The 23,392-nt window shown below is 32.9% G+C and overlaps 1 protein-coding gene across 1 annotated transcript in view; it reads right to left on the reverse strand.

Moving 5' to 3' along the window:
• The window catches only part of LOC117100367 (ER membrane protein complex subunit 3-like), a gene marked incomplete at its 3' end in the record, with an annotated part of 16,120 nt that extends 9,435 nt beyond the window's left edge, over positions 1-6,685 (reverse strand). Inside the window, exon 1 of the mRNA XM_033240034.1 lies at positions 6,461-6,685. Coding sequence (XP_033095925.1) covers positions 6,461-6,609 — 149 coding nt within the window. The remainder of the gene's footprint in view (positions 1-6,460) is intronic.
• Between the last annotated feature and the right edge of the window lie 16,707 nt (positions 6,686-23,392).

Here is a 23,392-nt window from a genome sequence, read left to right on the forward strand (position 1 = left end):
CCTGGAAAATCCCAAGGAATTTCCACCTGAGAATTTTCAAGTGATGCAAGTTTAATTTCCTCATACAGTACCTACATATAAAACTAAGCAGTATGGTGTACTATTGGTTTTCCTATATAGGTACAATACTGTGTTATTATACGGAAAATGCAATTTCGAATTGACAAGTATACATAATACTTGCTCATTGTTCAGGAACTTTTGGAGCGCCCATCACCAAACTTATAGGGAAGATTCTTTACATCATTAGGTATCTCTAACATGAATTTTGAAAAAAAAAAGATATATATTTTTTTTATTCAACTTTGAACTTTACAACCTGTTATAACTTTTTTATATTTGAATTGAGGACTTAGCATTTATTAATAAAGTTATAGAGCTACTCAATAGCTTTAAAATGACACCAAAATCAGCTCTGTAGGTGCCACCCTTTTCGAGATATGGTCGGTTAAACACGCAAGGTATCGCTAATTAGCCAAAAGTTCGTTAGCAGATATCTCGCTAATTAGGAGGCCTAGAGAAAAAATTTTTCATTTCTGATCATTTTTCATGGGTCCCAACAACATACAAAAATTTGAACAAATTCGAGAGATTGAGGTTTTTTTTTGGTTGATTTGACATGGAATTACCCGTATGCTGTACTTTTTTAACACAGAGATTTGGACTGGGTTTCGGAAAACTGAGTTTTGGCAAACTGGGATTTCATGATTTCAGTGAACTGGATTGGGCATTCTGGGTTTCGGCAAACTGAGTTTCTGCAAACTGGGATTTCATGATTTCAGTGAACAACTGGATTCGGCAAACTGGATTTCGACAAACTGGTTGGATACCTTCTCGAATACTATTGCTATCGGCGAGAATGCATCCTTGTCAATGAAAGAGATTTTGTATTAGTTCCAGATCTTCATAGCAGCCAGGAAAATCAGACTCGAAAGTTGTCCTGCATGCAATGCATGCTTTAAGGAATTACAACCAATACATAAATATCAACCGTTCCATTCTGGAGACATCGATACTGCAGTCGTTGCTACTGTATATCTTATTTTATGACAACGGAGAGAGGGTCATTCTAGACACAAACATTAGCAAATACCGAAAGTTGTTCAAATTAAGTGGCATTAACTTTCACCAGCGAAGAAATCATCCCTTATTGGATCTCGTGCTTCTGTAGTCAAAGGCAAGGTTTTGTTGACACTTTCTGATAACTTTAAAGTTTTAGATGTTATGTCACAAAAGATATCTGAGTAACTTGAAGACTGCGCATGGAGTTAAGAGGAAAAGTGTAAATCAAGCAAGATGTGAAATTTTCAATAGAGGCAACAAGATCACAGACATATCATTGCTACCACCATGTTTGCAAGCAGACCCTTGAGCATTTGAGCAAATTTAATCGCTAAAGAATGGAAATTAAGCAGACGTAAATGATCTGGTCAGTAAAAATAGTATTCACAACAGATGGAATGATCAAATGAAGCAAAAAATTATTGAGACAGTGATGCACATGGACGTCCAAGAACTGTTTATAATAAAGACGAGGACTTTCAGATTGCAGTGATATTAGCAATACATGAAGATTATTGCTCAACATAGGGTTACACAGTAAAGGACAATTATGTAATAAATGAAGTAATGCCTTTATACATGAAAATTATGGTAGTTACTTGTGTGGTCCTCTGGAATACCTTCTGTAGTACACAGAAATAATGAAAAACAACTGTAAGGAAGCTGGATAGTTTTTTAGGATTCTGGTGATATTTTCCATTTTTCAAAACAGAAAAGGGCTAATATAAGGGGGCATTTTTACTTACATTTCCAAAAATGAGTTAGCTTACCACCTTAAAATATGTTATTTTGGGTTTAAAAAGTCAGCAGTCATTTCATTATGTTTTGTAAATTAAACAAATTCATTTAGGGTAGTTAAGCTGCTGTTAAATTGTTCTTTAATTTTGGCGGCCATTTTAAAAAGCGCCCTCAATTGCCTCCCGAAATCTTCACATTAATAACTTTAGATAGTTATACTTTACTCCTATCATTACATATTCAAAAGTTGGTCAAACCCACCTCTTCTGTGCTTATTTTACCCATATATATGTAGTTTATTGGATTTTGGCGGCCATTTTGAAAAAAGCGCCCTCACGCAAAAGTTCCCAGGTTACGCCTCTTTTACTTCACATATTCTGATTCCCCATAAAAAACTGGTCTAGAAAAACCATATGAGAATTTCTACCTCTCCAAGTGGCACCTATCTCAATTATAGCCTGGTCTAATAAGGAAACGGACCAAGATATCCCAACAGATTTCAAGGGGTTCCTTGACTCAATCACTTGCAGCCAAGAAAATGGTGCTTGCTTAAGTAGAGAATGCCCAGAGTGCAGTGAAAAGGTTGATGAAATGTACAACTTTGAAGGCAGTGATAAGCAGAAGGAAGCAACATGGCGTCAGTGGGTGACCAAAGACAAGCATGCTGAAAAGATGCAGATTAATGGATTGTTGGAAGACCTCATAGATTGCTTTAAAAAACAAATCAAGCCATTCTGTACACATACATTCACTAAGCGAAAGCAGAGTGCTCATTTTGAAGCAGAAAAAAAGAGAGCCAGTAAGCAAGTTGCAGTGGTACAAGTAGACTTTGCTGAAAACTTTTCAAACATTCAGCAAGATGAAATACAAACAGGGCATTTCCATCACAATCAAGTGACGTTATTTACAGCTTGTGTGTATACTGGGCAAGGAGCAGATGATGTGCAGTCCTATACAATTGTAAGTGATGATACAAAACATGGACGCTACCAGGTTGCCAAATTTATTGATTTGATAATCAACGAAACTAAAAGAAAAAATCAAGAATTGGTCCAGATGGTGATTTTCAGTGATGGTGCTGCCAGCCAGTTTAAACAGCGCTACCTGTTTGAAAATTTGACTTATGTCAAGGAGGACCATGGCCTGGATGTCCAATGGAACTTTTTTGCCACAAGCCATGGGAAAGGGGTTGTGAATGGAATTGGAGGGACTGTGAAAAATCAAGTGTATCGGGCAATGCTCACAGGAGCATACAGTACGTCATAGATCCACAAACTTTTTTTGAGACTGCCGTCAAGGTTACATCCAAGATTAACGTTATATATGTATCAAAGGAAGAAATAGACTTGGAACGTGAACGTCTTGATGTTCGATGGGAAGATGTATTCACACTTCCTGACACTCACAAGATGCATTTTATTGTCCCCACCAACAGACACATTGTTAAATATGCCACATATAGCACCTGTCCACCAAGTAAAATGAAGGAATTTCGAATGAAGAGAGAAGAGGAAATAGCAGAAAGCAGTAATAAAGAGGATAAGAGATTACCTACATGTGGCGACTTCGTTCTGGTTAGATACCAGTCGGCAAAGAGTAATAGCTACAAACATTATGTTGCATTGGTAACTGATGTGGATGATTTTGAGGCAAACATTACACATTTGTTTCGCCAAGATAAAGAGTGGAAGGTGTTTGTTGAAAAAAATGTGACCGACAAATACGGAATTGTTGACCTAAGTCAAATAGTGGAGATCCTTAAGGCTCCTTACATGGACAATCGTAGCCGATATCATTTTGAAAATGCTATAACCATGGCAAATTAAATCTAGGGCTTAAAACATAATTGAGACTTTGTTTATGCTCTATAAAAATTCTATACATTAAAACATAATTGAGACTTTGTTTATGCTCTATAAAAACTCTATACATTACATTAATGTTAAGGCTGTAATATGGTAATAATGAACATTAATTGGATTACATTTTACAGTATAATATACATGTACATTTCCTAGCATAGATTAACTTAACTGTTTTGGTATTTAGATTTATTATGTATCTAGTTAATTTGTATTTAAGTTAAATTCCACTTTAGAATAAGTTTATTAATACTGTACAAACGATTGCAAATTTAGCTACTGAATACACGAAATAGAGAGTTTGTTAGTTACATTCAAGGTCACTATCTATAAGACAGTGGCATGAAAAATGTGCATCCTTAATATTTCAACAATTACTTTTACATGTATTTTCAAATTAGAGAATGATTTTAGACATTCCCTCAATATTATTCTCATTACCTTTTGTACTATATGTTTAATGCGTCAGTTCGCGGCCGTCAGTCCGCGACCATACTTCAGCTTTTATTATATTCTAAATAAATACAAATAATTTTTTTTACTCTAAATTTCAGTTCAATTTCTTTCATTAGGTATCTGTCTTCCTATAAATAGCAGTAATTAGATTGTAAACTAAATATATTTATTATAGCAAGTAAGAAAACCTGAAATTCTGAAGAAAGGTCATTTTTCAGCCGTCAGTCCGTGACCATTAATTATATCATAATTTTATGATATGTCCAGATGATACAAAAAAAATAAATGCATGTAAGTTAAAAAAACTTAAGTAGATGAATACTTTGAGTACTAAATGCAATGAGATTTCATAATAAATACTTGTTAATTATCTAACTAAAGGTTTTAAGTGACTAAAAAATGTCAGTCCGCGACCGTAGAATTGCCCTTTATTTTCATTTTCTCCTCCATCTGTATATTTTTTGTAAAATTATTTGCTAAATACGAAAACAAAATTCTATTTTTTATTCTGATGATCTTTAAAAATGTAAAGTACATGAAACAAGGAATAAAGAAAGTCTCGTCTTAGGTGTGTGCAGTATACCTACCAGTACCATACTGTATGTTGTTAGTGTTTTTGTACAGGGGACAGGGAACAATAACTCAAATTTTTCAATACAAGGAAAATCACAAGGAAAATAGGTGTAAATAATCGTCTCTAAGCCTAGGGACTATAATTAATATATTGGTTCAGAAATACTGTAGGCTAGGCCTAGATTAGCCTAACCCAGAAGCAAATACTGTAGCCTAGGTAGCTAAAATAAGCTACACCTATTATACTGTACCATACTCAGACTTAGACTAGCATTGCATTGTGCAATTGCGACACCCAATCGCAATTAACAATCTTGTGTGAAAGCCCACCAGGGTTGCTGGCCTGCATTTTACCTACAGTAGGACCTATCCCTAGCCTCTAGCATGCGTGGTTTAATACAATTTCAAACAGGTCTTTGGACCTTAGGCTAGGTATGGGCTAGGCCTACTCTAGGCATAGCTAGGCAACACCTCTGGCTATAATGTACCACACTTAATTTCCTGATCTCCTGGAGGTTTACTGAAAATCCAACTGGTTCGCAGCCCAAATGGAATTTGGCCTACCTATCATGGCTAGGCCCAGACACATAGTACTTAAGGCCTGCCAAGAATATTTCCTCCACGTATAGAAATCTGCCCGAATATTTCAAAAAATACTGGCCAATATCCGCCCCGAGTTTTTTTAATTGCCAGGATGACACCTCAAAAACTGGCTCAAATTGGAGCAAGGAAAATTTGGTCTGTGGAATGTAAAGTACAGTACTGCCTAATAATACATTGGATATTATTATACGTCAAAGCCTGATTTTCAGGAAAATTACATGCAGAAACGAGTTTCTAGGCCTAACTTTTTGAGCGGAGGATACAGTTACTTTACAGTCTGGATTTAGGTTTTGAACTAATCTTAATACTATTACTGTAGCTGTATGCAGTAATTACGATTCTAAGCACCTATTTTCCTGGCGATTTTCTGCAAAAATTTAAGCTAATTTTTGAGGAATCATCAATACAAAGAGTGTGGGCTTGGCCATGCCTACGCCTCCTTGAATTTATAGACAATTGGGCCGAAAGACAGTCAGACAACCATGGTATGGTAACATAATTTCCAACCGTTACCATGGCAGATTGCTCTATACCGCCACTCATTTCTTTCCACGCACCACTGGCTAATGGAATAATCTCCCTGGCTAACCTAAATCTATTCTTAAGTTAGATTCTTAATCTAACTTAACAATCTCACCACACATATAATGGAGAAGTCAAGTTTTATTCGCACCAAGTTTATTTTTCCTGCATGTTTTTGTTCCTTTTTCTGTATCATCCATTTCCCGTGTCATGCACCCTTATTAAGTATTTTTATTCCTTGATGTCAAGTCCAAACAGAAGGCCCTTTCGAGTACTTGATGTACAAGTAAACGGCCCAGTTTGAAAGCAGGCCTAGGCCTAGCCTAGTAGTAGTGTAGTAGGCTAGGCCTAGGCCCTACTAGCCTAGGCCTAGGCTAGTCCTACTCCTAGGCTAGGCCTAGCCTAGTAGTAGTACAGTAGATAGCCTAGTTTGGAAATCATTTCGGTCCAAATACAACTACTAACCTAGGGCTACTGGAGCCTAGGCTAGCAAGGCTAAGTAGCCTAGGCCTACTCCTCCTATGCTCTAGGCTAAACTAGGTAGGCTCTAGGTAGTAAACCTAGGCCTATGACCTAGGTTAGCCTCTCCACTACTAGGCCTAGGCCCTAGCCTAGTTCCAAATCTTTACACAAATAATGCTTACCCATCGCTAACTTGTTGTAGTTCAACTTTTTTCTGGCTTTGTAATAAAATGCTTACATAATGTCGTATTATTCCGACAAAGAAAGTTATAAAAACAATTGGCAAAACCACCCAAACTCTAATATTTGAATCTAAGAGCAGCTCAGCCATTTTGAGAACCACTCGGAATAGGCATAGATAGCAAAGATACTAGAAATACAAGATAGAGTTCTCCACACAAAAAAAGTGTTCCACAGTGTTCCACCGAAATGCATGGTGGGAATACGAAAAATGGGACGCCCCCTACAGCTGGATCTAAAAAAACTTGTGGATGTGTATAAGAGACAGCCACACCGACAGTCCGAGACGGCGCGCCGTCTGCTGATTGTCGGTGTGGTGTCGTGTGGCGTGATTGCGTGATTGGTGTGATTGTGGTGTGGTGTGATTGTCGGTGTGGTGTGGTGTGGTGATTGACGCGACGCCACGGCGTCGCGTCAATCACCACACCACCACCACATGTTTGAAAGCTCCCTCTAGACAACATTTTAGAATCTGGACAGAGCTTAACACTGTCGTTTTGTGGGACCTTAGCAACAATATCCACGTTGGGCACGAAGTATAGGAAACTTGCATGGTTAAAAAGAAGGGCGCCGCCTACGTTGGGCACGACTTCCGCCTCATTTTTACAATGCGAGAACTCTATCTTGTATTTCTAGTATCTTTGATAGATAGCGATAAGATAGAGTTCTCCACAGCAGCGCCACACAAAAAAGGGGTAGGCTGAGGCTATCGGCACTGCCGCAGTGCGAAAAAAAGCTCCTGTTTTCTATCGGCACTGCCGCAGTGCCAAAAAGCTGCTGTTTTCTATCGGCACTGCCGCAGTGCCAAAAAGCTGCTGTTTTCTATCGGCACTGCCACAGTGCGAAAAAAGCTGTTATTTTCTATCAGCATTATTGCTGAAAAAAGCTCCGATTTTCTATCGGCACTGTCGCAGTGCCAAAACACTGCAGTTTTCTATCAGCACTGCCACTCGAAAAGCTGCTGTTTAATTTATCAAATGGATGTTTTTATCGATAAATTATGGTATCAATAATTGGTTAGATCTAGCCTAGCCGTATTATTGTTAACATTATATTATATGTTTTACAATTAATTTTAATTATTTCTAATTATTAAATATATACATATATATATATATATATAGGCCCATATAGGCCTAAATAAAACAAAAAATAAAACAACAAAAATAAAAGTAATAATAATAATAGTAATACTATAATAATAATAATAACATTGCTCGAATAATACTACAATAATGAATACAAATTAATAATTTTTTAAATAAAGATATTTATTTCATTCTGTTTTACAAAATAATCTTATAAATTATAAGTTTATTTTCTATGATAATTTTATCCACATTATTCAAGTTTTTAATGTTAATATGGTTGATAAATAATATATGAAAAAAAAAAAAAAATAATAATAATAATAATAATAATATGTTATATAATAAAGGTGCTCGAATAATGCTTTAATAAAGAACTAATAATACTTCAATAATACTTCAATAGGCATATTTGCAATAGTGTGATTAATGAGATATTTGTTGATTAATTTATAGAAATATATAATAGGTATATACCATTAATAATGATTCAGCATATTCAATCAACTTTACGTCTATAGATGTAAAATCTGTTTTTTTTTTAATAAAATGTTACTTATTTTATTATGCTTAAAAAAATAATCTTATATATTACATTATAAAGTTTCATTTTAAATCATCTATGAGAATTTAATCCATATTTGCAATAGTGTGATTAATGAGATATTTGTTGATTAATTTATAGAAATATATAATAGGTATATACCATTAATAATGATTCAGCATATTCAATCAACTTTACGTCTATAGATGTAAAATCTGGTTTTTTTTCAATAAAATGTTACTTATTTTATTATGCTTAAAAAAATAATCTTATATATTACATTATAAAGTTTCATTTTAAATCATCTATGAGAATTTAATCCACATAATTTATGTTTTCAATTATTTAAGCATTTAAAAAAATCAGTGGGCCTAACGCTGGATGTAAATGTTAAAAAAAAAAAAAAAAAAAAAAAAAAGTGTTTTCGTGTATGAAAATGCTAATACTATATTTTTGGTAAGCAAAGCTCAGGATGGTTCACACGTGGTGACGAATATCCGTCGAAATTCCGTGTAAATAAACAGCAATTATGTAAATTCACAAGAAATTTACGAATATCTTAATCAATATAATCTTAACTAATATCTTAAATTAGTTAATTACAATATTAATTAATAGATTGATATAAACATTGTGACCTATAACTAAAATTTATTAATATATTTTAATTAATAAATACAAGAATCCTGCAACGAATTTTTAAGGTCAAAAACATATATGTTTATCGTCGCTACTTCAATGAACCGAAAAAATACGAATATAGCGATTGAAAAAATTCCTTTTGATGCCAATTTCTGACCTAAAAAATCGTTGCAGGATTTTTTGTATTTATTAATTAAAATATAATAATAAATTATAGATATAGGTCACAATGTTTATATCGATCTATTAATTATTTGGTAATTAACTTATTTAAGATGTTCAGATATATTAATCAAGATATATTAATTAAGATATTCGTGTGAAAATTATTTACATAGGCCTAATTGCAATTTATTTATACGGCATTTCGACGGATATTTGTCACCTCGTTTGAACCATCCTGAGCTCTGCTTACCAAAAACATGCGGTAATCGCGCGAAAATATTAGCATCTGCTTTTGTTTTTTTTTTACATTTACATCCAGCGTTAGGCCCACTGAATTGTTAATGCTTCATAAATTATTTGGTTAACATAGAATTTACACTGATAATTTATAAGATTATTTTTTTGAAACAGAATACTGTGAAATAGGTAACATTTTATTGAAAAAAAAAAAAAAATAAAAAATTTACATTGACGACGTAAGTTGATTTAATATGCTGAATCATTATTAAAGGTATATAGCCCTACCTATTATATTTCTATAAATTAATCAACGAATATCTCATTAATCATACTATCGTAAATGAAGTATTATTGAAGTATTATTAATTCTTTATTCAATTTTTATACCTCCATGTTAAAGCATTATTCGAGCACCTTAATTATTATTATTATTATTATTATTATCATTATTATTATTATGATTATTTTATATATTATTTATCAACCATATTAACATTAAAAACATGAATTAGCATATATGGATAAAATTATTGCAGAAAATAAACTTATAATTTTTAAGATTATTTTTTAAAACAGATTGAAATAGGTAACATTTTTATTTAAAATCGGGTTTTGCATGGACGTAATTTTATTTAATATGCTGATCATTATTATCTCATTATTCAAAATATCGTAAAATTATTATTACTATTATTGTTTGTTTATTTTTTGTTTTATGTATATGCATAGGCCTATATAACATATAATGTATATATTTAATAATTTAATTAGAAATAATTATTTAAATTACTAATTGTAAAACAAATATAATGTATATGTTGACAATAATATAGGCTACGCTAGACCTAATCAATTATTTATATAATAAAGCCAAAATTTTGAACATCATCACAGTCCAACCCTCCAAATCTTGTTTTAATATCTAATTAACTGAATTCACTTCAGTGTTATATTTTGATCTTCATTCATAATTATTATTATTATCATTATTATTACTTTTTTTTTTATTTATTAATTATTATTATCTGTATTAATATTATTATTGTTATTATTATTATTATTAATCACTAGAATTTCTGTTTTTTTGGCTTTACATTTCTTAAATAACACACGGTCTTTGTTTAAAAAAAAGGTGTACATAATAATGTTAAAAATAGGTAATCACCATAGCAACCATTGCTAGCAAACTTAATGAAAAATGTTTATTAAATGTTTATTAATATTTATTTCATTTTATCAGACCAACAGTGAATCATTACCACTAAAATATATAAAACTTAAATACCGTATCATAGGAGAACATTAATAATCAATTTCAAATATAATTTCATGTATTGCATCACAATATGGTTTTTAATTTCCATATAAAATAATTTTGGAAATTTATGCAGTGGTTTGTAGAACAAAACGTCATTACCATAACAATTTCTACGCACACTTTAATGTATAATGAAAAATTAAAATGTAATAATGTTATTAATATCATAAGATAAAATTCAGTTATAATACATCTCAAATTAATTCTACATACATTTATGATTAAACAAATTATGAAACAGTGGTGTAGAAAAATACAGTGTCCTCACTATGGTAACAATCACTATATAGACTGAGACTAAACATTAGTTTAGGGACTTAATATTTGATCAACATATCTTCCCATTTTTCTTTCATTTTGCATCAAGCTATCTGTTTTTAATTTATATGGAGCATTGTACAATGGTTTTCTTTCTTGACTTAAAATATCTTCATACATTCTGATAACATACTGTATATTTTATAATATACATACATATCTTCCCAAATTTCTCTTATTTTGTTCACATCTTATTGGAAACTCTACTTCGATACCAATGTCTTAGTTATGTCCTCTTTTTAGTGTTTCCATTTCATGTCATGTATTTTAATTCATAAACATCATAGCCTATTCCACCATTAGATTCTTCCTCTAATTCTAGTATTAAATCTGTCACCTGCCACTACTGTAGCACCTCTAAATATTCAAATGATGGGATTGGATTGGATTTATTCGGTGTAAAGGATAGCCCACGAAAGTCTAGAAGAAGGCTTATTTCCAGTGGGTCGTTTTGGTGGCAGGGCCATCGGAACCGCGAAAAAAACAAAAAAAAAAAAACAGGAAATATACAAAATGATATAAAAAATAAATGTAAAAATACGGTACATAAAATTACATAAAAATTCAGTTTCACATATTAAATATTACATACATAGGCCTATTACATTAAAGGTAGAAATATTACAATTAAAAATATCAAATAAGAGACAATGACAAATAACAGTAAAGTCTACACCCTAAAAAAAATTTGTAATTTTGACAATGCTTAGAGGTATAAACATATAATTACAATTAACTATATATGAAATGTTAGGGTTAGTCACCACACAAGGCTTACGTGGATAAAGCCAGCCCTGATTACTTGCTATTTTTTGTTTCCAGATGCTATTTTTTGGGTATCACAGATGCCATAATTTCATAATTTGTTCACATCATGCATGCTGTTTCTGCCCCTTGCTGGAGTGGTATTTGGCTCTATAACTGCCAGTTGCTATTTTCGGGCATCCCAAAATTATACTTTTAGACTACACCATTAGGGAACAGCAATCATAATAACATCTTTGATTGGATTTGAATATTAATTTAGTCCGATGACCTCGTCGTGGTGTCAGACGAGTGGTGGTGGGGGATGTCGAGATTCGTAACGGGTTGGCGACCCGACAAAATCAACAATTCCAATGCAATGCACAGCAACGATAACTAAAATTAAATCAATACCAAACATGCCTATACGCTACAACCAGAACCATCAAATTTTTGCCCAGCTTTTTAGTCCCCTTGCTCAATGGGAAGATATGGCTTTGCTTTCTGGAAGTATTACTATTTTATAAGACTAAATATAGCAACCCTAATTAGTCTATACCAAATCGAAACTACTGATTTTTCTAGGGGCTTTTTCCCTGCATTCTTACCGGGGCCTTTATTTTCCATTGATTCCAAATTGGACTCACTTTAAACAAAGTTTCATCTTCATCATCATCATCATCATAATTATTTCATATTTTTTCTGGGCATCCAGGTAAACAAAGTTTCCACGGTATGACCACTGAATCTCTGTAAAACTAGCCACATTTAACAACATTGTGCCCCTCCCCACTCTTTTACAAAAAAAGCTGGATAGCCCTTGAATGTTAGTGCTCTGTCTCACCTGTTAGATGTGTACATTGAGGTATCTATATGGTCTGTCTGAGTATAATCGCTGTAAGGTCTACCAGAAGAAAACACTGGATTTAATTACAGAATTTTAACAATTCAAGTGATAGTGTAACTGACCTGGAGCGTGATAAATAATTGATTATGCTTCAGACTGAATTTGGTAAGTGTAAATTAAGTGTAAGTTTAATTTTTATACTTATGTTTTAATTGTATGTACTGAGGGTCCCAATTGATCAGCTCAGGCTGGATGGACCACCCTCACAAAATATTGTTGAAATAAATAAAATAAATAAATAAATTGTACGAGCAGTAAGTTTGTCGAAACGCGACGTTATTTGTGTAGGCATAGGAGGCCTACTGTATTTCCATAGATAATTCATAGCATACTGTATCATGTGTATTCATAGAACATGTTCTAGGCCTATTTAATTAATTGCATATTGTTAATATTTCTCAATACTGCACGTCGTGTAGATATAATTATAGTCATCATTGTTATTCCTTGTACATAGTGTTTCCTGCACTTTATTTATTCATGGAGGAATAAGCAACTTAATTGCATTTTGAACAATATATCATTTTCGCAGTAGACCTACATCTGTCTAATCCCATGATTTAAAATGATATTACGAATTGTAATTTGGTCAATGCTACCACATTCTGTGTCCAGATATAGAATCTTTAACCTGGATGCTTTTTTCTGTGCCCACTCTTTAGCATCATGTACAGGGCATAGGCCTTTATTATCTCTATTTTTTCTTGAGTCATACCAGTAAGAATATGATGCCCTTTAAAAAAATCTTCCTATTAGTATTATATATGGGAGAGTACCTCATGAACATTATTCACACACCCTCGAGCCTGCTATGGGGATATATACATGCCACGAAACTTACAATATGGAATATAGTGTACGCTGGGAGCAAATATTTCAATATAGATAAATTTAGTAAATGACGATGTAAAATTGTACTACATATTTTCATAACAATAACCATATTTCCAACATAGACTCTATCTCCGTGCTAATTTTATTTCTTTGAGGGGAGGGGCTAGCGGCTCTACAAATTGTCAGCATTTATTTCCGGACATTCAGAGTTGCAAAAACGTTGTTCAACAACCACGATGAGGCTGATAGTGGATGCTCAGCACCCTACTAACTTTTACAACAAAATTTGTTTAGTTCCCCTTCCCCCAGCTTTGACTATAATGGCCGGACCACTTGCAAAATGCTTCCGATGGCTATGGGTGGTGATTGGACAGTACACCGGGAGACAATCCCCTACTCTTTTCCGAAGAGGGTACTGTGTTCTTTAAAGTGCACATGGGCCATAAACGCACACAGGACCCACGGCTTAACCGTCTTATTCGAAAGACGGTGCGCTATTTAACTTGTATTTCAGCCCTCTATCTGAAACACAAGGAGAGGCAGCGATGGGATTTGGACCGGGGACCTAGAGATCTCCACGGTTCAGCGCACACACAGTGGCTACCACCAGATTAGCCGACTGAGCTAAGCTGCTCTCTCTATGTGTTGATGATGATCTGTGTGAATTCTCCTGCCCAACAGTGGTACGAATCTGCAGTTGAAATTTAAAATATAGGTATGCAACTACTGTACTAGCCTACTCATTTTTTTATTTACTGTACATAATAGGAATGAGAAAGTTTACCTTACCGATTTCAAGAGTTGGAAAACCTTGAATTTTGAAGGATTTTAAAGTCCTTTTAAGGACTTAAAAGTCATTAATAGACACGTAAATAGGAAAAGCTCATTTCCCGCCATCTAGGAATCAAAATTTTCTCAGGGGAGGACCCCTGAGGGTTTTGGGAAAACTTTTGGCCCCCACCCCCAAATTTTAACCCATTCATTTTCCAATTCATCATATTAGTGTGCCCCCCCCCCCACACACACACACTTTGAAAAACGTTCCGCCGCCCCTCTAGACTACATAGGGGTTTCAAAGGCTTATTAAGTCGATTGAAGTGGGAGTGGAGCAGCTCTTGCTGTTGCCACTCCTGCCCATACAGCTACTTCCTGAGATATTTAGTAGAAATAAAATCAGTGTGCAACAGTGTCCCAATGATGCGGACCTTTATTGTGCTCTAGCTGAGACCTGCAGAAAAAAACCTTTGTTGAAGTCAGGGCTGAGAAATGTTAAAGGCATGGAGTATTTTATCGTCAGTGATTGGTATCGATTCAGCACCCCATTCTCCGCCACCCCCACAGCAAAATCCATTATTTTTGCCAATGCTCTCGTATACCCACAACTTCAATTGGTTACCCTGATTATTTCACGAGTATTTGGGTTGTATTACATTGAAAGGTGTTACGTAGATAGTTGTATAGACAAGCTATTGGAAGCAATTTGTTCATAGATGGGTTAAAACATGGGAATAACTAATTTTATCATACAGTATTTCATATAACATGCACAGGTTTGAAAGTATAATACATACTCCAAGTATTGAAATACACGCCATCGTGTTGGGATTCAATATTTCGACATTAATTATGTCATCATCAGGAATGCACAGGTTTTGTATGTGATATATCATACAAGATGTATATCATAAAAATAACGCTTAAAAGAAAAGATCGACGTTTCGACTCCTTCATGGTGTCATTTTCAAGATCAAATGATGAAGTAAAAATATACAGCAACTATAATCAATAGAAAAAAGCTAATCTACAATGTCAAAGTTCATAATCCGTGTGTTAGATAAAAAGCTTTGCTTTGACATAGTCACATTGTTTATTCAGACTGGGTTTTAATTGTCTAATAAATAGCATTTCATGAATGAGACAGTCAAATTTGTTCTTACATTTCTTTAAAATGCTGAAACATGACTCAATACTGATTGGGCTGATATGATGGTCCTTAGCAAGTTGTCCTAACAGAAATCTTTTATGTTCAGCAATACGTTGGTAGAGGTGTCAGTTTGTGTATCCGTCATCTTGCATCACACAAGTCACATTTAAATCTGTACACAACACACTGCTGATTTATGATTGCAGGTTTTCTTTCTGTTTTCTTAATTTCATCACTTATTTTTCTGCTTGTGAAAACAGGAAAAATGTTTTGGTCTATTTTGTTGCTTAGTTAGCGTGGGAGGGGGGCATTTCATGAGGTCCAATAAACGAGCGAAGCGAGCATCTAGGCTGGGGGCCAAGGGGCCGTCTAGAGCCCCGGTGGGGTCTACGGATATTTTACCAATTTTTATTTTACGTTTGGTGAATTTTATAAGTCATTTTATAGGCATCAAGCTACTGTAATATGACATATTTGTTGTAATTTCCAGTGGCGGATCCAGGAATTCTAAATAGAAGGGTCCAGGGAGGGTACTTTCACAGATAGAAGATCTGGTGCCAAAATTTGTGATTATGGCACCACTAGATTGCGGGAAATTTCACTCTTAAACTTAAATTTGAATATAATTTTCGTTATATCTCCATTAAAAAAAAATTGAACAATCTATCCCCCGCCCTTGAATGCGTCACAGATTTCAGAACAAAGTCGAAGTCGAGATTGCTTCCACGATCTCAATGAATTATTTATCATAAGGGTTATCCTTGATATGGGTTCCCCGACTACAACTTCACTTTTCCTCCGATGGATAAAATTGACCCCTCTATGTAACCCGGAAATGATACTCCAACTGTGGCGGGTGGAAGTCGAAATAGAGGGGAGCCAGGCAGGGTTTGCGCAAATAAAATGTGCACCCACCTAATCCGCACAATTTGGGGCTGAGGTAAGAAAAATTATGATTATGGCACCTCCAGATGGCCGGAAATGGCACTCTCAGATTAAAAGTTGAATACAATTTTCTTTTCTCCAATTTTTTTTAAATAATTTTGAAAAAATTAGGAGGTTCAGGGCCTGTGATGACAATATAACACTTGAAATAGCCTATCATTTTGTATCACAAATTCCTAATTTTCAAGCGAAAGATATTTTTATTCGAAAGATATTTTTACTCAATACAGTTGTTACAACCTAAAACACATTAACTACAGCGTAAATTCTGTAGTTAACCTTCAGAGAACTTTATTCTTAAAAATAGCCTAATTAATTATCTTATTGTTTTCATTAAATTAGATGGAGTTTAATTGTGGTTGTATTCCGCTAGTTTGAAGGTTTACTGTAAGCCAATCAGAACATAGTCATAATCAAAGCAAACACATTATTAACTATATGTTCTCAATTAATAAGAATTACATATATCGAATACCAATGCATGGATAGATGATTTTTTTATAATGAATAGTCGTCTTCTAGTAAAGTTATAGTATAGCCTAGTATAGTTTAGTATATCCTATTATATATTATTTTTCTTATAAACTCACAGCAGGCTTTTTCTTTTATCAACATTCAAAATATTATTATGATTTAAAGTAAAATTTAAAAAAACCCACATTATATAGCATATCTTACAATAATGTTATTCTTATAAAGCCCTGGCTTTATATTTCGTTGAAAAACGGATATAATAATTTGACTTTATGCACTGTTTTCCAGATACAGGTCTTAAAGCACTGTAATTATATGCTGCCATCACTCGGCGCAACTCATTCATCTTTAACAGACGCTAGGGGCGTTTTCCCCATATAGCTCTATGATCGGGCGTCACTCTGACTCGCGTGTATTAAGAATAGCAGTGGACTCTCTTCTGTTATATATTCTTTGGGAGAAAGAGAAGACGAGTTTATCTACTGGAAAGCGCCACCAACGAGCGAACTTGTTTAGTCAAAGATTTTTGGTTTAGTAATGGTGAAGCGGCACTCAATAATCAAGAATTGACTTGGTGTACTGTAATTTTGTCTTTTGGTTGTGCACACTGGGAACATGTTTCTAACAACATTACGTGTACAAAATGTCTATATTTCATATAATTCACTGAGTAACCCAAAAAGCCTACGAAGAAACGAGCTCCTGAATTTTCCCTTAAACGGTTAAAAAAAAATATATATATATATATATATATATATATATATGTTCTCACAAGCAAATAATTCATGCATTTCATCGAATAAGATTCAATATTTTTTTTCAAATACACAGTACAACTTGATAAAATTAACTTAATTTACTTAGCTTAAATTAACTTGTAAAGAGGGCTTTTTTTCATTAATTTCATCTCATTTATTTGACCGAAAACAATTGCAATATAAAATGATAAAACAGTCAAAAAGAACAAAAAAGATACAACAAATGCTGGTCATTGATTCCCCACAAGGGCCGGCGGGATAACTAAAAATTAAAATAAATCACTGTCAAAGTGGGTCTAACTCCGATGTAGGGAATCTGAGAACAGCAAAAAAAAAAAAAAAAAAAAAAAAAAAAACCCAAAAAACACAGGTTTCTGTGTCGTCGTTTGGTTATTTTTTTATTTTAAGTAGGCCTATTTTCATGATTTGAATTTTGGTATGCTTCTGTAAATTAATTTTTTCTGTGCACTCTTTTGGAAAATTATTATTGAACAAATTGAAATTGAAAAAAAAAAAGAAAATAGAAGATATTGTGGAAAAATGTCATATTACAAGCAGTTTGCTTAATGGTAGACCAGAGCGGATATAAATAAATAAATAGCGAAGTTCAACAGTAGCTTGGATTAGACATTTTATTACTACTTATTTTCGTACCACAAACATGGTGTGACACTTTTCAGATAAAATTGCCTAATTAGGCAATTTTTACAGCACAGAGGATACAGAAATTTCAGTGACTTCTCTCCTTGCACATTGGACATGCACGTTTCTAATCAACAGTATGTATATTTATTCTCCTGTTAGTCACATTAACAGTTTGTTACAATCATACTATACATTTTTTTTATTTCCACGATACACGATTTTTGAAATTAATTTGCACTTGTGTGCCCGTGGTCAAGGAATAGATTTAAAGTAGCCTATTTTCGTGAACGATAAGAATAGAGTATCGTGCATTCATGATGAATACAAAGCAAACTGATTATATGCCATAACCTTCGACATGCACAGTTACGATTGAAACTATGGCATATTATGATGTCAGTAAGGGGTCCAAATAGATAACAGGGCACATTTTGTGCATGTTGTGCAACTTTTTGTCGTTGTTTGGCCGTTTAATTTTACTAGACCAACATGAAAACCAAAGCCGTCGATAAGTATCATCGAAGAATGATATTAACATAAAGTTTATTTTTCTATGTTGTATAGGACCACTATAATTTAAATTAAAATGGACAATAGAGGGCGGGCTTTCAGTAACATTTAACTGGCCGCCATTTTCATTCTACTTGTCAGATTTGATTATTTTTGTCATTTTCTGATCATACAAAAATATGGTCTTCATTTATATCAATTTTCTTGAATAGAAACACTTTACCTAATAATAAGCAATCATGGTTCTTTGAATTAGTTTACAAAAATCTGCAAATGAAATAGCATGAAATAAAAGTGAGAATAAAATTAGGATAATAATAGCAATAATAACTTTTTTTTTTGGAGATAATGACACAAAGTTTGATAGAGCATTATTGAAATAATGATATATATACGGTAATGGTGAGGCAAGAAATACAGTGGCAATAAACAAAGTTGCTGTTTGTTCCACATTTGATGAATTGAAGTACATAAAATTATATAACAAACCAATAACAAACACCAACATTAAAAATATAAAAATTGCAGTATATGCTTTCCCTTCCCTAGAAAGGGATTTGAAATACGGAAGAGTGAAAAGATAGTGTAGTAGAATAAATAGTGTTAACAAAATGGTGATGATAGTAAAGATAAAATCTAGTGTCTGGCTGTTAATAAGGGACTCATAATAGGGTTGAATGCTAGTAAATGTATACAAGAAAATATATATTATAAAAATGAAACATACAACAACTACATTCATTATAACAGAAAATATTTTTACAACCAATAAGTATATGAGTGTAAGCATAATGAGCAATAATATGGGTTGAATAATTCCTATTTCTACTCCTACTTTCGACAGTAAAATTTGAATGATATTGGTCATGAGCAAACATGCGATTAGAATTGTCAATACAATACAAAGTCGTTTGGCTTTCTCATCATTTTCGTTTACATCATGTGCACTAGCTGTCGACATTTCATCCACTGCAATATTGTTTCCATCACTATTAGGCTGCATTCCAGTTTCTAATAAAAAAAAATAAAATCTCAATTTAAAAATGTAAAAAAATACATAAAAATAAAATAAATAAATATATAAATAAAATAGAATAAAATGAAAAAATACACAAATAAATAAATAGTTACAATTAACATAAAATGAGTTTTCTTTCAATTTCGAGGTAAAAATGTTTGTTCCAACCATATATCCAAATTTAATTAAAATATAATATTCGTCAATATTCCTTTTTTTATTATTCATGTTCGGTTTTTGAACCATTCGATTCGGAAAAAGAAGAAAAAAACTAATTGAGTAAATAAACATCCTAAACTAATTGATAGCAACTCTTAATTAACATGTTTGAAAAATTCTTTGTCACTTTCAGTCTAACCCTGAATTAAATATGTAATCTCAGTTTTAGGGAACTTTTAAGGGAAAGAATTATAGCATCGAGGTTACAAACATCTTGGAATCTTTTTTATAATATTATTTTTTTTAAATAATTTTGGGATTGACCTTAAACAAAACAGTTTGAAACTTTTTAATTAACAAATAAATTACGCCACAGGGCATGTATTTTTAAATGTATTAATGTTATTGCACACTTACACATATGTAATGACATGAAATATTGTTTACCAATTAAATACAACTATAAAATTAATAATTATGTAATGCATTTGTTTCTATAATAAATTTTCTTACATGAATTAAACAAACACTTACTTATCCACACTGTCCCTTGTGGGACACGTGGCTGCAAAACACATTTAGTAGGTGTTGAAAGAGAGTTCAACGGGAAGAAATCAATAAGTATATAACTCGAAAATACATTGATAAGTAAGTGTTTGTTTAAGTCATGTAAGAAAATTTATTATAGAAACAAATGCATTACATAATTATTAATTTTATAGTTGTATTTAATTGGTAAACAATATTTCATGTCATTACATATGTGTAAGTGTGCAATAACATTATTACATTAAAAAATACATGCCCTATGGCATAATTTATTTGTTAATTAAAAAGTTTCAAACTGTTTTGTTTAAGGTCAATCCCAAAATTATTTAAAAAAAAAATAATATTATAAAAAAGATTCCAAGATTTTTGTAACCTCGATGCTTTAATTTGTTAAGGCGATGTTCCATAAAACTGAGATTACATATTTAATACAGGGTTAGATTGAAAGTGACAAAGAATATTTCAAACATGTTAAGTAAGTGTTCCTATCAATTAATTTAGGATGTTTATTTACTCAATTAGTTTTTTTTTTCTTTTTCCGTATCGAATGGTTCAAAAACCGAACATGAATATTCAAAAGAAGGAATATTTACGAATATTATATTTTAAATAAAGTTGGATATATAGTTGGAACAAACATTTTTAATTAATTATTAAACATTAAATATGTGCTATTATATACTCAACATTTCTTTAGACACTTGCTTTTATTATATCTATATTTGTTAATCTAAAGACCAAATGTTCACTATTAATCATTTAGATTATAATTAAAGTTATTTATTTGATTGTAGTGATTGAAATTTTAGGGCTAACATCCGAAACCGACAACATGACTAACTGTAGTAACCATAATAGAGGAGCGAAGATTAACACTAAGGCTAAGCAAATGTCTAGAAACCAAGATTTAATTGTTACTACTGTTGAGGTAAGCAAATGACTAGAAATCAAGATTCAAGTGTTACTACTGTTGAGGATCGCGGGTGGCACCAGGATTTGCCCAACGGGGTGGTGGGAGGGCGAGATCCCTGAAGAAGGTCGATACCCTGACGAGGGGTCAGATCTCCCCGACGAGAGCAAAGTGGGCGTTGTCGAGCATCGTCTAAAAGCCTTCAGAAGAAATCCAGGGGACGGAGTCCCCGAAAAGTTTGACAATCTGGGGGTTTCAAAGGCTTAGTTAATCGATTTGAGAGTCTACAAATATTCATAAAATCCTTTTGAACAAGCGCCGCACCCAACAGAGAAAACAAAAGGTTTATAATTTATAGTCATGTTATTATTTTTACGCAATTCATTTCTTTTTCTTTTAATTCAAATACACGATTACATTTACCATTCAAAAACATTCAAGACTACATTTACCATTCACAAACATCCAGTAGAGAAAATTATGTGTACAATACGATAGCTGGTAAGTTTATAATTAATTTATAATTTTCAACCTTTTTATTATTTCTGTATTCATGAACACATCAAACAGTTTCATTTTAAAATATTGAACCCATTGCTAAATTAAGGTATAAAACCCTGTTACCTTATTAAGCAGGGGGCTATTTCCAGCCTGTTGAGACCAACGGCGAGCCGACAAATTGTGTACTTCCATTTTTTTGTATGTCAGCCCCACAGATTTTCTTTTTTGGTGGTGAATTTTAAATACAAATGGTCACGGAGAACGTTGACCAACAGGGAGAAATACCACAATGGTTGGGAATTAGGTATGAAGACAATTTATGATTATGGCACCTCTAAATGGTCGGAAATGGCACTCTCTTACTTAAATTTGTATACAATTTACTTTTCTTCGTTTTATTTTAGAGTTTTAAAAAAATGCACGCCGTGTTCTCCTACCCTACCATTGGAGATTTTCCTACCACAAAAAGTATCCACTCACCAGTAGTTGGGGATGAGGTGAGATCTATACATTTTAGTTTTCAAAGCAGTTATTTTCAACAGAGGTTGATGGTGTCGTAAATAGATAGACATCGCATCGTATCAGCGCCCCACTTAATCTATTGTCCCCATTAGTCTTCTAATACAACTGTCAATAACCTACGCCACTAGATACAGCGAGCTACACTTTTAAAATTTAAAAGATTTAAAACTTCCATATACCAACTAATAACCATATATATATATATACTGTCTCTTATACACATCTAGATGTGTATAAGAGACAGGTTCACATCCGTGCATGGCTTCGCCAACAAACAAATCAAGACAGTCTGCCAGCAGAAGTGCAGCTTGTAATAAATTAAAAACGATTCAACCATTAATTCAACAGAATATTACCTGTTTTCTCGCCGCATCACTCAGTCCCACCTCAAAAGAAAAGATATTGAATAATATATGCCTACACACTATGCCGATGCCCCGCTACCGCATCCCAAGAAAAAAAAAATCTCTTCTAAATAAAACAAAACAAAAATCTTGAAATTCCTCCATTTGGTTTCAAACTTTTGCAGTGTTGAATGTTTCATATGGATATTCTTTTCTTTTTCGTATTTTAGTTAGATAAAAGTTATCAGACCATTCACAATTGACTTTTGTTTTAATCTACGTTGAAGATAAATATATTATAGGTAAACAATATATTTATCTACGTTGAAGATAAATATATTGTTTACCTATAAGTATCACAGTATCACGTGATTTAAAGCATTATAAGATGGATCAACAAAACAAAAATAAAATATGTTGTCTGCGCAACAGATAATTAATTCCGCATTCCCTGTTTATGAAAAGTTGAAAATATCCACATTGCAGAAGCTTGTTCACAATCATAAAAAATATGTTAAACAGTTTTAACAAGGTTACAGAAATTACAAAGATCACTTTCACCAATCAATTTTAAAAACTTATTTGTTATAATAATACGATGTACTACAGATACAGATACAGATTAATTTTATTGTCCAATAATTTTGGAAATTACATTGCTCACTTGCTATTATAACTAATTTGTTATCTTCTTGAATACTTAAAATAATAAATTAAACTCTCTTATCCATCTGGGTAAAATGAGTACTTGTAACGGTTCGTGTGCGCACACACTGTCCTCATTCTACCACTTCTACCTATGCGGGAGCCTATCA

The sequence above is a fragment of the Anneissia japonica genome, unplaced genomic scaffold, assembly GCF_011630105.1.
Source record: "Anneissia japonica isolate Jap-2015-1 unplaced genomic scaffold, ASM1163010v1 scaffold3021_len127027_cov100, whole genome shotgun sequence".
NCBI lineage: Eukaryota > Metazoa > Echinodermata > Crinoidea > Comatulida > Comatulidae > Anneissia > Anneissia japonica.